Source organism: Triticum urartu, chromosome 2 (genome assembly GCF_003073215.2).
Source record: "Triticum urartu cultivar G1812 chromosome 2, Tu2.1, whole genome shotgun sequence".
In the NCBI taxonomy this organism is placed as follows: domain Eukaryota; kingdom Viridiplantae; phylum Streptophyta; class Magnoliopsida; order Poales; family Poaceae; genus Triticum; species Triticum urartu.
In genome coordinates, this window is record NC_053023.1 from 323,838,228 (window position 1) to 323,854,193 (window position 15,966).

Sequence of the window (15,966 nt, forward strand, 5' to 3'; positions counted from 1 at the left end):
GATGACGATGCGCGTCGTGAATGGTTCGAAGGTCGATGTGATCGCCGTCGGCACGCTACCTCTACATTTACCTACGGGATTAGTTTTAAACCTCAATAATTGTTATTTAGTGCCAGCTTTGAGCATGAACATTGTATCAGGATCTCGTTTAATTCAAGATGGCTACTCATTTAAATCCGAGAATAATGGTTGTTCTATTTATATGAGAGATATGTTTTATGGTCATGCCCCGCTAGTGAATGGTTTATTCTTAATGAATCTCGAGCGTAATGTTACACATATTCATAGTGTGAATACCAAAAGATGTAAGGTTGATAATGATAGTCCCACATACTTGTGGCACTGCCGCCTTGGTCACATAGGTGTCAAACGCATGAAGAAGCTCCATGCGAATGGACTTTTGGAGTCTCTTGATTACGAATCATTTGACACGTGTGAACCATGCCTCATGGGTAAAATGACCAAGACTCCGTTCTCAGGAACAATGGAGCGAGCAACCAACTTATTGGAAATCATACATACTGATGTGTGCGGTCCAATGAGTGTTGAGGCTCGCGGTGGCTATCGTTATGTTCTCACCCTCACTGATGACTTGAGTAGATATGGGTATGTATACTTAATGAAACACAAGTCTGAGACCTTTGAAAAGTTCAAGGAATTTCAGGGTGAGGTTGAGAATCAACGTGACAGGAAAATCAAGTTCTTGCGATCAGATCATGGGGGAGAATACTTGAGTCATGAATTTGGCACGCACTTAAGGAAATGTGGAATAGTTTCACAACTCACGCCGCCTGGAACACCTCAGCGTAATGGTGTGTCCGAACGTCGTAATCGCACTCTATTGGATATGGTGCGATCTATGATGTCTCTTACCGATCTACCGCTGTCATTTTGGGGCTATGCTTTAGAGACTGCCGCATTCACTTTAAATAGGGCTCCGTCGAAATCCGTAGAGACGACACCGTATGAATTATGGTTTGGGAAGAAACCTAAGCTGTCGTTTCTAAAAGTTTGGGGATGTGATGCTTATGTCAAGAAACTTCAACCTGAAAAGCTCGAACCCAAATTGGAAAAATGCGTCTTCATAGGATACCCTAAAGAAACTATTGGGTATACCTTCTACCTCAGATCCGAAGGCAAGATCTTTGTTGCCAAGAATGGGTCCTTTCTAGAGAAAGAGTTCCTCTCGAAAGAAGTGGGAGGAAAGTAGAACTTGATGAAGTATTACCTCTTGAACCGAAAAGTGGCGCAACTCAAGAAAATGTTCATGAGGTGCCTGCACCGACTAGAGAGGAAGTTAATGATGATGATCATGAAACTTCAGATCAAGTTTCTACTGAACTTCGTAGGTCCACAAGGACACATTCCGCACTAGAGTGGTACGGCAACCCTGTCCTGGAAATCATGTTGTTAGACAACGGTGAACCTTCGAACTATGAGGAAGCGATGGCGGGCCCAGATTCCGACAAATGGCTAGAAGCCATGAAATCCGAGATAGGATCCATGTATGAAAATGAAGTATGGACTTTGATTGACTTGCCCGATGATCGGGCCATAGAAAATAAATGGATCTTTAAGAAGAAGATAGATGCGGATGGTAATGTAACCATCTATAAAGCTCGACTTGTCGCTAAGGGTTATCGACAAGTTCAAGGGGTTGACTACGATGAGACTTTCTCACCCGTAGCGAAGCTGAAGTCCATCCGAATCATGTTAGCAATTGCCGCATTCTATGATTATGAGATATGGCAAATGGACGTCAAAACGACATTCCTTAATGGTTTCCTTAAGGAAGAATTGTATATGATGCAGCCGGAAGGTTTTGTTGATCCTAAGAATGCTGACAAGGTGTGCAAGCTCCAACGCTCGATCTATGGGCTGGTGCAAGCATCTCGGAGTTGGAACATTCGTTTTGATGAGATGATCAAAGCATTTGGGTTTACGCAGATTTATGGAGAAGCCTGCATTTACAAGAAAGTGAGTGGGAGCTCTGTAGCATTTCTCATATTGTATGTGGATGACATACTGTTGATGGGAAATGATATAGAATTCTTGGAAAGCATAAAGGCCTACTTGAACAAGTGTTTTTCAATGAAGGATCTTGGAGAAGCTGCTTACATATTAGGCATCAAGATCTATAGAGATAGATCGAGACGCCTCATTGGTCTTTCACAGAGTACGTACCTTGACAAGATATTGAAGAAGTTCAATATGGATCAGTCAAAGAAGGGGTTCTTGCCTGTATTGCAAGGTACCAGATTGAGCACGGCTCAATGCCCGACCACGGCAGAAGATAGAGAAAAGATGAGTGTCGTCCCCTATGCCTCGGCCATAGGGTCTATCATGTATGCTATGTTGTGTACCAGACCTGCTGTAAACCTTGCCGTAAGTTTGATAGGCAGGTACCAAAGTGATCCCGGCATGGAACACTGGACAGCGGTCAAGAATATCCTGAAGTACCTGAAGAGGACTAAGGATATGTTTCTCGTTTATGGAGGTGACGAAGAGCTCGTCATAAAGGGTTACGTCGATGCTAGCTTCGACACAGATCTGGATGACTCTAAGTCACAAACCGGATACGTGTATATTTTGAATGGTGGGGCAGTAAGCTGGTGCAGTTGCAAGCAAGGTGTTGTGGCGGGATCTACATGTGAAGCGGAGTACATGGCAGCCTCAGAGGCAGCACAAGAAGCAATCTGGATGAAGGAGTTCATCACCGACCTAGGAGTCATACCCAATGCGTCGGGGCCAATCACTCTCTTCTGTAACAACATTGGAGCTATTGCCCTTGCCAAGGAGCTCAGGTTTCACAGGAAGACCAGGCATATCAAGCGTCGCTTCAACTCCATTCGTGAAAGTGTTCAAAATGGAGACATAGATATTTGTAAAGTACATACGGACCTGAATCTGGCAGATCCGTTGACTAAACCTCTCCCTAGAGCAAAACATGACCAACACCAGAACTCTATGGGTGTTCGATTCATCACAATGTAACTAGATTATTAACTCTAGTGCAAGTGGGAGACTGTTGGAAATATGCCCTAGAGGCAATAATAAAATGGTTATTATTATATTTCATTGTTCATGATAATTGTATATTGTTCATGCTATAATTGTGTTATCCGGAAATCGTAATACATGTGTGAATACATAGACCACAACACGTCCCTAGTGAGCCTCTAGTTGACTAGCTGGTTGATCAAAAGATAGTCATGGTTTCCTGACTATGGACATTGGATGTCATTGATAACGGGATCACATCATTAGGAGAATGATGTGATGGACAAGACCCAATCCTAAGCATAGCTCAAATATCGTGTAGTTCGTTTGCTATAGCTTTTCCGAATGTCAAGTATCATTTCCTTAGACCATGAGATTGTGCAACTCCCGGATACCGTAGGAGTGCTTTGGGTGTGCCAAACGTCACAACGTAACTGGGTGACTATAAAGGTGCACTACGGGTATCTCCGAAAGTGTCTGTTGGGTTGGCACGAATCGAGACTGGGATTTGTCACTCCGTATGACGGAGAGGTATCTCTTGGGCCCACTCGGTAATGCATCATCATAATGAGCTCAATGTGACCAAGTGGTTGATCACGGGATCATGCATTACGGTACGAGTAAAGTGACTTGCCGGTAACGAGATTGAAAGAGGTATTGGGATACCGACGATCGAGTCTCGGGCAAGTAACGTACCGATTGACAAAGGGAATTGTATACGGGATTGATTGAATCCTCGACATCGATGGTTCATCCGATGAGATCATCGAGGAGCATGTGGGAGCCAACATGGGTATCCAGATCCCGCTGTTGGTTATTGACCGGAGAGTTGTCTCGGTCATGTCTGCGTGTCTCCCGAACCCGTAGGGTCTACACACTTAAGGTTCGGTGACGCTAGGGTTGTTGAGATATTAGTATACGGTAACCCGAAAGTTGTTCGGAGTCCCGGATGAGATCGGACGTCACGAGGAGTTCGGAATGGTCCGGAGGTGAAGATTTATATATAGGAAGTCAAGTTTCGGCCATCGGGAAAGTTTCGGGGGTAATCGGTATTGTACCGGGACCACCGGAAGGGTCCCGGGGGTCCACCGGGTGGGGCCACCTATCCCGGAGGGCCCCATGGGCTGAAGTGGGAGGGGAACCAGCCCCTAGTGGGCTGGTGCGCCCCCCCCATGGGCCTCCCCTGCGCCTAGGGTTGGAAACCCTAGGGGTGGGGGCGCCCCACTTGGCTTGGGGGGCACTCCACCCCCTTGGCCGCCGCCGCCCCTTGGAGATTGCATCTCCTAGGGCCGGCACCCCCCCTAGGGGTCCTATATATAGTGGGGGGAGGGAGGGCAGCCACACGCTAGTCCCTGGCGCCTCCCTCTCCCTCCCGTGACACCTCTCCCTCTCCCTGAGCTTGGCGAAGCCCTGCCGAGATCAATGTTGCTTCCACCACCACGCCGTCGTGCTGCTGGATCTCCATCAAACTCTCCTTCCCCCTTGCTGGATCAAGTTGGAGGATATGTCTTCCCAACCGTACGTGTGTTGAACGCGGAGGTGCCGTCCGTTCGGCGCTAGGTCATCGGTGATTTGGATCACGACGAGTACGACTCCATCAACCCCGTTCTCTTGAACGCTTCCGCTCGCGATCTACAAGGGTATGTAGATGCACTCCCCTCTCCCTCGTTGCTAGATGACTCCATAGATTGATCTTGGTGATGCGTAGAAAATTTTAAAATTCTGCTACGTTCCCCAACATAGGGGATCGCAACAGTTTTCGTGGGTAAAGTATTCAGCCCAAATTTATAGATTCGACACAAGGGGAGCCAAAGAATATTTGAAGGTATTAGCAGCTGAGTTGTCAATTCAACCACACTTGGAGATTAATTATCTGCAGCAAAGTAGTTTGATAGTAGTGACAGCAGCAATAGTAACAGTAACAGTGATAGCAATAATTTTGTAGCAAGTGTAACAGTGATGATAGCACTAGTAACTTAGCAGAAACAATATGGAAAAGTTCATAGGCATTGGATCGGTGACTTGTTGGATGATATTCATCGTGTGACAGTTATAACCTAGGGCGATACGACACTAGCTCCAGATCATCAATATAATGTAGGCATGTATTTCGTAAATAGTCATACGTGCTTTATTAAAAAACTTGCATGACATCTTTTGTCCTACCCTCCCGTGGCAGCGGGGTCCATATTGTAAACTAAGGGATATTAAGGCCTCATTTTAATAGAGAACTGGAACAAAGCATTAACACATAGTGAATACATGAACTCCTCAAACTACGGTCATCATCGCGTGGGCCCGGTTGTTGTCACTTCGGGGTTGCCGGATCATAACACGTAGTAGGTGACTATAACTTGCAAGATCATATCTAGAACATGGATATAATGATGATAACATAAACGGTTCGGATCTGAAATCATGGCACCCGGGCCCAAAGTGACAAGCATTAAGAAGCAAAGTCATAGAAACATCAATCTAAGAACATAGTGGATACTAGGGATCAAGCTCTAACAAAACTAACTCGATTACATGAAGAATCTCATCCAACTCCTTACCGACCAGCGAGCCTACGAAGAAATTACTCACTCCCAGTGAGGAGCATCATGGAATTGGTGATGGAGAAGGGTTGGTGATGACGAAGAACGAAGATCCCCCTCTCCGGAGCCCCAAACGGACTCCAGATATGCCCTCGCGAGGAAGAACAGGGCTTGGCAGCGGCTCCGTCTTGTGGATCATGATAATTCTTTCTATCTAATTTTTCTCTTCGAAAATAGGAATTTATAGTGTCAGGGTTGAGGTCTGCGGGGCCACCAGGTGGGTACAACCCACCTGGGCGCGCTAGGAGAGGGGCGCACACTGGTGGGTTGTGCCCACCTAGGGGCCCCTCTCCGGTAGATCTTGGCTCCAGAAATTCTTATATATTATATAAAAATTCCTCGAAAAGTTTCGTTCCATTCCGAGAACTTCTATTTTTGCACAAAAAATCAACACCATGGTAGTTGTGCTAAAAACAGCATCTGTCCGGGGTTAGTTTCATTCAAATCATGCAAATTAGAGTCCAAAACAAGAGGAACAACGTGAGAAAAAGTAGATACGTTGGAGACGTATCAGTGTGCACATACCCTCATAGACCGAAAGTGGAAGTGTTTGACAACACGGTGATGTAGTCGAACTTCTTCTCGTTCCTACCGATCAAGCACCGAACGTACGACACCTCCGAGTTCTGCACCCGTTCAGCTCGATGACATTCCTCAAACTCTTGATCCAGCAAAGTGTCAAGGAAGTCGATGAGTTCCGTCAGCACAATGGCGTGGTGACGGTGATGGTGAAGTGATCCGCGCAGGGCTTCGCCTAAGCACTAAGAAGATAGGACCGGAGGCGTAAACTGTGGAGGGGGCGCCGCACACAACTAACAATTGTTGGTGTGTGTTCCAGCGGTACCCCCCACCCACATATATATAGATTGGAGGGGAGGAGAGGCAGCCAAGGGAGCGCCCCGAGTAGGAGCAATCCTACTTGGGGTCCTCCTCAAATCGGCCTCCCCCCTTTCCTTATTTCCGGAGGGGGAAAAGGGAAGAGGAGGGAGAGAAGGAAAGGGGGGGCCTAACCCCCTTTTCCTTCCCCACTTGGCCTCCTTCCTTAGGGGGCAGGAGCCACCCTTGTGGGTTGGTGTGCTCCCCTGCTATGGTCCATGTGGCCCATATCTTTCCCGCGGGGGTTCCAGTAACCCCCCCCCCCCCCCCTAGTCCGATAAATACTCGATAGTATCCGGATCACATCCGGTGTCGAAATACCATCGTACAATATATCAATCTTTACCTATCGACCATTTCGAGACTCCTCGTCATGTCCGTGATCTCATCCGGGACTCCGAACAATCTTTGATCATCAAAACACATAACTCATAATGCAAATCATCATCGAACGTTAAGCGTGCGGACCCTACGGGTTCGAGAACTATGTAGACATGACCGAGACACATCTCCGATCAATAACCAATAGCAGAACCTGGATGCGCACATTGGTTCCTACATATTCTACGAAGATCTTTATCGGTCAAACCGATAACAACATATGTTATTCCCTTTGTCATTGGTATGTTACTTGCCCGAGATTCAATCGTCGGTATCATCATACCTAGTTCAATCTCGTTACCGGCAAGTATCTTTACTCATTCCGTAATGCATCATCCCGTAACTAACTCATTAGTCACATTGCTTGCAAGGCTTATAGTGATGTGCATTACCGAGAAGGCCCAGAGATAGCTCTCCGATACTCGGAGTGACAAATCCTAATATTGATCTATGCCAACCCAACAAACACCTTCAGAGACACCTATAGAGCATCTTTATAATCACCCAGTTATGTTGTGACGTTTGATAGCACACAAGGTGTTCCTCTGGTATTCGGGAGTTGCATAATCTCATAGTTAGAGGAATATGTATAAGTCATGAAGAAAGCAATAGCAATAAAACTTAACGATCATTATGCTAAGCTAATGGATGGGTCTTGTCCATCACATCATTCTCTAATGATGTGATCCCGTTCATCAAATGACAACACATGTCTTTGGTCAGGAAACTACAACCATCTTTGATTAACGAGCTAGTCAAGTAGAGGCATACTAGGGACACTCTGTTTTGTCTATGTATTCACACGTGTACTAAGTTTCCGGTTAATACAATTCTAGCATGAATAATAAACATTTATCATGATATAAGGAAATATAAATAACAACTTTATTATTGCCTCTAGGTCATATTTCCTTCATAAGGTACAGTAGGCATTATGTGAAAACAATTATGAATCTTGTATTTGACAATACCCAAGTGAATGATTTGCTTTTTATATGAATATTTACCTCTCGACCATTTCGATACTCCTCGTCATGTCCGTAATCTCATCCGGGACTCCGAACAAACTTCGGTCACCAAAAACACATAACTCATAATACAAATCATCATCGAACGTTAAGCGTGCGGACCCTACGGGTTCGAGAACTATGTAGACATGACTGAGACACATCTCCGGTCAATAACCAATAGCAGAACCTGGATGCTCATATTGGTTCCTATATATTCTACGAAGATCTTTATCGGTCAAACCGCAATAACAACATACGGTATTCCCTTTGTCATCGGTATGTTACTTGTCCGAGATTCGATCGTCAGTATCCTCATACCTAGTTCAATCTCGTTACCGGCAAGTCTCTTTACTCGTTCCGTAGTGCATCATCCCGTAACTAACTCATTAGTCACATTGCTTGCAAGGCTTATAGTGATGTGCATTACCAAGAGGGCCTAGAGATATCTCTCCGATACTCGGAGTGACAAATCCTAATCTTGATCTCTGCCAACCCAACAAACACCTTCAGAGACGCTTGTAGAGCATCTTTATAATCACCCAGTTACGTTGTGATGTTTGATAGCACATAAGGTGTTCCTCCGGTATTCGGGGGTTGCATAATCTCATAGTCAGAGGAATATGTATAAGTCATGAAGAAAGCAATAGCAATAAAACTTAACGATCATTACGCTAAGCTAACGGATGTGTCTTGTCCATCACATCATTCTCCTAATGATGTGATCATGTTCATCAAATGACAACACATGTCTATGGTCAGGAAACTTAACCATCTTTGATTAACGAGCTAGTCTAGTAGAGGCATACTAGGGACACTTTGTTTTGTCTATGTATTCACACATGCACTAAGTTTCCGGTTAATACAATTCTAGCATGAATAATAAACATTTATCATGACATAAGGAAATATAAATAACAACTTTATTATTGCCTCTAGGGCATATTTCCTTCACCATATACCTTCCTCAAAACAGCCACCTACCTACCTATTATGGCATTTCCATAGCCATTCTGAGATATATTGCCATGCAACATTCCACCGTTCCGTTTATTATGACACGCTTCATCATTGTCATATTGCTTTCCATGATCATGTAGTTGACATCGTATTTGTGGCAAAGCCACCGTTCATAATTCTTTCATACATGTCACTCTTGATTCATTGCACATCTCGGTGCACTGCCGGAGGCATTCATACAGAGTCATATTTTGTTCTAAGTATCGAGTTGTAATTCTTGAGTTGTAAGTAAATAAAAGTGTGATGATCTTCATTATTAGAGCATTGTCCCATGTGAGGAAAGGATGATAGATACTATGATTCCCCCACAAGTCAGGATGAGACTCCGGACGAAAAAAGGCCCAAAAAATGAGAGAAAGCCCAAAAAATATGAGAGAAAAGAGAGAAGGGACAATGTTACTATCCTTTTACCACACTTGTGCTTCAAAGTAGCACCATGATCTTCATGATAGAGAGTCTCCTATGTTGTCACTTTCATATACTAGTGGAAATTTTTCATTATTGAACTTGGCTTGTATATTTCAATGATGGGCTTTCTCAAATTGCCCTAGGTCTTCGTGAGCAAGCGAGTTGGATGCACACCTACTCAGTTTTTTTTGAGCTTTCGTAAACTTATAGCTCTAGTGCATCTGTTGCATGACAATCCCTACTCACTCACATTGATATATATATTGATGGGCATCTCCATAGCCCATTGATACGCCTAGTTGATATGATTTTTTCTTCTCCACAACCACCATATTCTATTTCACCTATAGTGCTATGTCCATGACTCACGCTCATGTATTGCGTGAAAGTTGAAAAAGTTTGAGAACATCAAAAGTATGAAAAAATTGCTTGGCTTATCATAGGGGTTGTGCATGATATGAATATTTTGTGTGATGAAGATGGAGCATAGCCAGACTATATGATTTTGTAGGGATAACTTTCTTTGGCCATGTTATTTTGAGAAGACATGATTGCCTTGTTAGTATGCTTGAAGTATTATTGTTTTTATGTCAATATTAAACTTTTGTTTTGAATCTCATGGATCTGAATATTCTTGCCACAATAGAGAAGAATACATGGATAAATATGTTAGGTAGCATTCCACATCAAAAATTCCGTTTTTATCATTTACCTACTTGAGGACGAGCAGGAATTAAGCTTGGGGGTGCTTGATACGTCTCCAACGTATCTATAATTTTTTATTGTTCCATGTTATTATATTATCCATCTTGGATGTTTTATATGCATTTATATGCTATTTTATATGATTTTTGGGACTAACCTATTAACCTAGAGCCTAGTGCCAGTTTCTATTTTTTTCTTCTTATTTTTTAGTTTCGCAGAAAAGGAATATCAAACGGAGTCCAAATGAGCTGAAAATTTACGGAGATTTTGTATCGACCAGAAGAAGCCCCCAAAGCAAAAGAGTTGTGCTAGAAGAGCCACAAGGCATCCACAAGGGTGGAGGGCGCCCCACCTAGGGCGCGCCCTCCGGTCTTGTGGGCTCCTCGTGGACACCCTTGACTTGTTCCCGACGCCAAAAATTCCTATAAATATAGAAACCCCCAGAAATAAACCTAGATCGGGAGTTCCGCCGCCGCAAGCCTCTATAGCCACGAAAAACTAATCGAGAGCCCATTCCGGCACCGTGCCGGAGGGGGAAACCATCACCGGTGGCCATCTTCATCGTCCCGGCGCTCTCCATAACGAGGAGTGAGTAGTTCACCCTCGGGGCTGAGGGTATGTAACAATAGTTATGTGTTTGATCTCTCTCTCTCTCCCTCCCTCTCTCTCTCGTGTTTTTGATTTGGCACGATCTTGATGTATCGCGGGCTTTGTTATTATAGTTGGATCTTATGGTGTTCTTCCCCCTCTATCTTCTTGTGATGAATTGAGTCTTGCACTTTGCGGTTCCGTTATGTCGGATTGAGTATTGGATTTGAGAACACTTGATGTATGTCTTGCGATGGAATATATGTGGTGACAATGGGATGTTTTATTGATTCACTTGATGTATGTTTTGGCACTCAACTCGTGGATTCCCTAGGTGACACTGGGATAATCTATGCATAGGGGTTGGTGCACGTTTTTGTCCTACGTTCTCCGATAGAAATTTTGGAGTGATTCTTTGTTGCACGTTGAGGGATTGCCATATGATCTAACTATGTTATCATTGTTGAGAGAACTTGCACTAGTGAAAGTATGAGCCCTAGGCCTTGTTTCCAAGCATTGCAATACCGTTTTCGTTCACTTTTGTTACTCGCTACCTTGCTGTTTTTATATTTTCAGATTACAAAAACCTATATCCATCATCCATATTGCACTTGTATTACCATCTCTTCGCTGAACTAGTGCACCTATATAAGTTATCATTGTATTGGGTGTGTTAGGGACATATGAGACTCTTTGGTATTTGGTTGAAGGGTTGTTTGAGAGAGATCATCTTCATCCTACGCATCTCACGGATTGATAAATCTTAGGTCATCCATTTGAGAGAAATTTGCTACTGTCCTATAAAATTCTGCGTTTGGAGGCTCAACATGAGTCTACAAGAAAAAAGTTACGTAGTAGATATCACCTGACAACAAGGGTGTTCAAAAGATCTAGATATGGCATCAAGCTTTGCTTATGGCACGTCACCAACGAGTGCGGGAGAAATACAATGACAATATACATGAGGATCCGTGTGTCATTTTCTATTTATATAAGATTCGTGTTGTAGGAGTTGGGAAAATTTTAGGCCTTGTCGCAAAAAATTCAATGTTGTGGCAGTGGCCGTCTGCAGATCTTTCGACTCTGGTTGTTGGTTTCTCCTTTTCACTGCTTGAGAGAAAAATGAAAGGGGCATTTAGTTATAACCCACATTCTAGTTTACATTTTGAGAATTTGCCCTCTCAGTAACACGTGGGGTCTGGACCCACCAGTCAGCAACACAGTAAAGGTGGGTTAGGATCAAATTCACTAGGAAAGTGCGAAACTGGATTTGTTCCCAGTTTTTTTTTCCCTGGACAGGAAAAGCGGGGCGAAGGACGGATGGGTGCCACGTTGCGTGGGAGACTGGGAGCACAGGCAAACGAAGCAAGCCCTCTCCGGCCCTCTTATCCTCTTCCTCTCGCGACGGCGGTGGCGCCGAGGGCACCCAGGCCTCATTCCACCTTACCACGCAGGTTCGTAAGATCGCTGCCATCCTCCGTCTCCTCCCCCTGGCCTCCCCTACGGTGAAGAACCCTAACCTGCCTGGATTGTTCGACGAGTTCTGCCATTGTCATCTTCCCTTCTGGCGTGAGCAACTTAATCCAGATATTTCCTTTCGGGATCATACTGCCGTCGATCCAATTTGTTGCGGAATCGTTTGGCGCGTGGTGGAATGCCGATAGCTGTTTGTTTAAGGAAAAGAGAAATGTGGGCGCCAACGTAATCCACATTCCCGACGTCATGACCACCCTTGAATTAGGGACGAAATTCTCGTGTTTCAGTATTGTAATTACCCCTTCTTAGTTGGAATTAGCTCTGCCTTTTGGATTGTTTCCAAAAAAAATTATGTTTGTTGAGAAAACGAATTAAGTGCTTTTTAGAGAACGAACGGATCATTTATGTGATTAATAGCTCCGTGGATGTGTGAGTTCAGTGCTATATTGCTAACTTCATTTGCCTGCTTATCCAGGTAACTGTGCTTTGTGCAAGGCCGGGTTTATACAAAATGGTTCTCTGTCAAGGCTTATCTGCTGGGCAGGGGCAGCTGCTTGCTTTTCCTGCTGCTAAGCCTCCTCTCTTAAGAAGATCTTGCATTCGTATACCAGCGGGGTCACCGGGTCTAAAGAGTGCTCGGCTTTCATCCGAGAGGAAGAAACTTTCAGTGCAAGCTGTACGAGGTAATGCATGTAACGATCTAATTGTCTTTTTGTAAAGTTTACTGCAATCATGATGCTTATGCTCTTCTGAACAAATACGGTAGATCGTCCTTAACCCTTAGCCCCCCAAAGCAAAGTTATACTGATAGTTTGTTGGGTAGAAATATAGAGGGAAAACATTTTGAAGAGAAGAAGTGAGCACCAAAGGTAAGTATCATGTTTGAGATGACACTACCTGCATCAGCACCTCTTCTTTTCCATGCTTCTGGTAGGCTGGTAGGGCAGAGAAATGTGCAAAGTCTGCAGCAAATATTAACCTGCAATTGCAACGCAGGAAATATTCATACAAAGATTCTGCAAAATTTAATGGCGAAAAACACAGGAACATACACTGCTATCTATCTCGAAGGAGTTCTTTAGTGATCAGAAAGGACAATAAGGTGTAGATGTAACACTGTTATCTGATCTAATTACAAAATGGGTGATGATATTATAAAGACAATCTCATAATGACAATATGAAATTTGTTACTTCAGTCGAATATGGGGAAATCTGAATTCATATATAGGTTATTAAGTGTATAAAGTGCATAAAAAGCTGAGTTAGGTGCCAGTTATATGAATCTGAGGCTGGATGTAACACTTTATGATGGACTTCTTTAGAATATCCATAAACTTCTTTAAGTAGATAGAATTCTGCTCCAGAGCTGGCATGGGTGCGTAGCACAAATGCAAAATTAGAAGTGCATGGTCATGTTTTCCACATCCAATCTAATCCGACAACTCCGCATGAATTTTCAATTATTAGAATTCTCAATTCTTTAATTACCGTTGGGGCATTAAATAAGTTATTAAATCTAAACAAAAAGAAGGAAAAACACAAAAATGTTAATGTTCATATAGGTCATGGTCGTAGTTTTATCTTTCTTGGCGATCCTTTGTACTAGAACCCTGCTGTAATTGGGTTGGATGAATCTTATTAGACTCCTTTCTCTTCTTAATATAATGATGCACAGCTCTCCTACGCGTTGGAGGAAAAAATGTGATGTTTGAGTAAATTGACCTGCAAGGCTGCAAGTATCATGCTGAAATTGACATTGTCCATGAATTCTCAGTTATTACCTTTTGTACAATGAAGAATTCTCACCAAGGGCCCCCTGCAAAAGCATATACATAGCAGTTATTTCATCCTTCTAGAAAAAGAAACCCCATTGGTGGCAAATGCCAGCATGTAGGAAACAGACATGGGGCAGAGCTAGAATCAGTCCAGGTTTTAGGCCAAAACATCATGGAATTAATATTTACTATCAGGAAGTGTGGAGTGGACGATTACTTAAAAAAAATCATTGGCTCTTGCTGTTGCTTTGCTGGCCTCGCCATGCATCGCCAGCCACTGGGCCCCTCTTTGCTGGAACGCTTAGCAGTTACAATAGTTAATATATAAGATTAAGTTCATGGTTTTAAGAGTTCTGCCCCCCTTGATTACTTGTAAGGAGCCAATGTTTTTAGGCAGTTTACCGTATAAAATATGGTATAGATAGTTATTTCATGGTTAAGCCAGTGGCATGAAGTAAACATGAAAGATGAATGTTTACTGATTAGTAAATCAGTCTAATAAATACCATAATGAACTTATGTTCTTTGATATTTGCTAGAACAAATATTGGAATTGAGACAGTTTTGCACATATAGTACGTGTCAGCTTATGTCTTCTTGTTAGGTATTTTCTTTACATTTCATTTCATCACCTTCTTGGATTCTGATACTTAATTCATTCTTTGATTCTGATACTTAATTCATTCTTTGATTCTGATACTTAATTTATTCTTTGATTTTCACATTTCACTGTATATCTTGCAGCCGACACTGGTTTTCTTCACCATGACATGCTCACATCATCTCTAATGGAGGATTCAATCAAGGGCATTCCATCATTATTGACCCGGCAGAATCAGTGTCGAAGATCGGAAGTTGGCTGTCGAGCTTCCTCTCTAGCATCATTCAGCTACCCTGAATTGACTTCCAAGCCCAGATGGTGGTGGAGAACCCTTGCATGTGTGCCGTACTTGCTGCCACTCCACAACATGTGGTCGTATGCCGATGTCATCTACCAGTTGCACACGTACTTGCAGGGCTTTTCATTGGTTTATACTTTCATCGACACCATGACACTGCTTCCAGGGTGGCTCTTGCTGGTGATATTTATGACCGTGTACTTCTTCGTGGTGAGACGCAAGTGGTCACCCCACTTCATGAGGTTCCATGTGATCTTGGCCATCCTCCTGGACACCGGCTCCCAAGCAGTGGCAACAATGTGCACCTGGATGCCCAGCTTCGTGTATCAGGGGAAGCCCATGCAGTATTTCTGGATGGCCATTGCTTTCATGCAGATCTTCACGGTGCTAGAGTGCATGCGCTGTGCTCTCTGTGGGATGTATCCGAACGTTCCTTTCATATCCCACACAGCCTTTATCCATTCTGATCTGAATCTCTTCAGGTAGCCACCTGCTCACCATGTCGGGTTTTTGATATCAGAAGGATGGAAAGTGAGATGGAGGTGCAAATAGGTAGTACTTTTTTTTTTTGCAGTAGCTACTTACAGTTCTATAGACTGTTTTGTTCATACTGAAATTTTGAAGTCTCATTGTAATTGCCAGGATCGTGACCTTTTTCCGTTATGACAAAATCCAAACAGTGACGCGATTGACCATTGCATCGGTTGAATTGCTTCAGTGTTTGAACTATCTGCATTTTTGTTGTCTAGACTAGAAACGTGTGAAACTTTGAACACATGTTACCTCGTGTGGTTTGAATGGAACCCCTGCTGGCCGGGCTTGGCTAAAATCTGTTATCATCTTTCAGAAATGAAGGGCGGTGTCACACATCTCATGAAATCTAAGCCATATATGTCAGCCACCTTTGTTTCCTTATTCTCAAAGGCGTTTTCCTCACAAACAGGGCCCATTATTACTAATTAATTCTCCAGGCTGTTTATTTATATTTAATCGGAAACATATATAAATCGGTAGAACGGCTTGTAAAGCAGCGAGGTGGTACTAATTTATAAAGAAACAAACGTTTTGTTTTTTATCTTGATGCTTTAGCTGTGTTGGTTGCAGCTTTGGGCCTCAACGTGCAACATTATGAGTTCGATCCCATGTAAAGACGTTTATTTTCTGCCTAATCTCGGTTGCACCTCGTATTTTTTGCATGGGCCGATTTCGGGTCAAGGCCCAGTAAGGCGATT

General features: G+C 43.4%; 1 protein-coding gene across 3 annotated transcripts; it reads left to right on the forward strand.

Annotated features, from left to right (window-relative positions):
- The first annotated feature begins 11,891 nt into the window (after positions 1-11,891).
- On the forward strand, positions 11,892-15,434 carry LOC125537174 (protein TIC 20-I, chloroplastic-like). Of its 3 annotated transcripts, none has more exons than XM_048700482.1 (3): positions 11,892-12,036; positions 12,534-12,741; positions 14,580-15,434. In XM_048700482.1, exons 2-3 carry the CDS (start codon positions 12,570-12,572, stop codon positions 15,218-15,220), a joined length of 813 nt encoding a protein of 270 aa, XP_048556439.1. In that variant the 5' UTR covers positions 11,892-12,036; positions 12,534-12,569; the 3' UTR covers positions 15,221-15,434. The 3 variants fall into 3 exon arrangements, with proteins under 3 accessions (XP_048556439.1, XP_048556440.1, XP_048556441.1); XM_048700483.1 differs by having other exon boundaries at positions 11,907-12,151; XM_048700484.1 differs by lacking the exon at positions 11,892-12,036 and adding an exon at positions 12,066-12,087.
- The last annotated feature ends 532 nt before the right edge of the window (positions 15,435-15,966 follow it).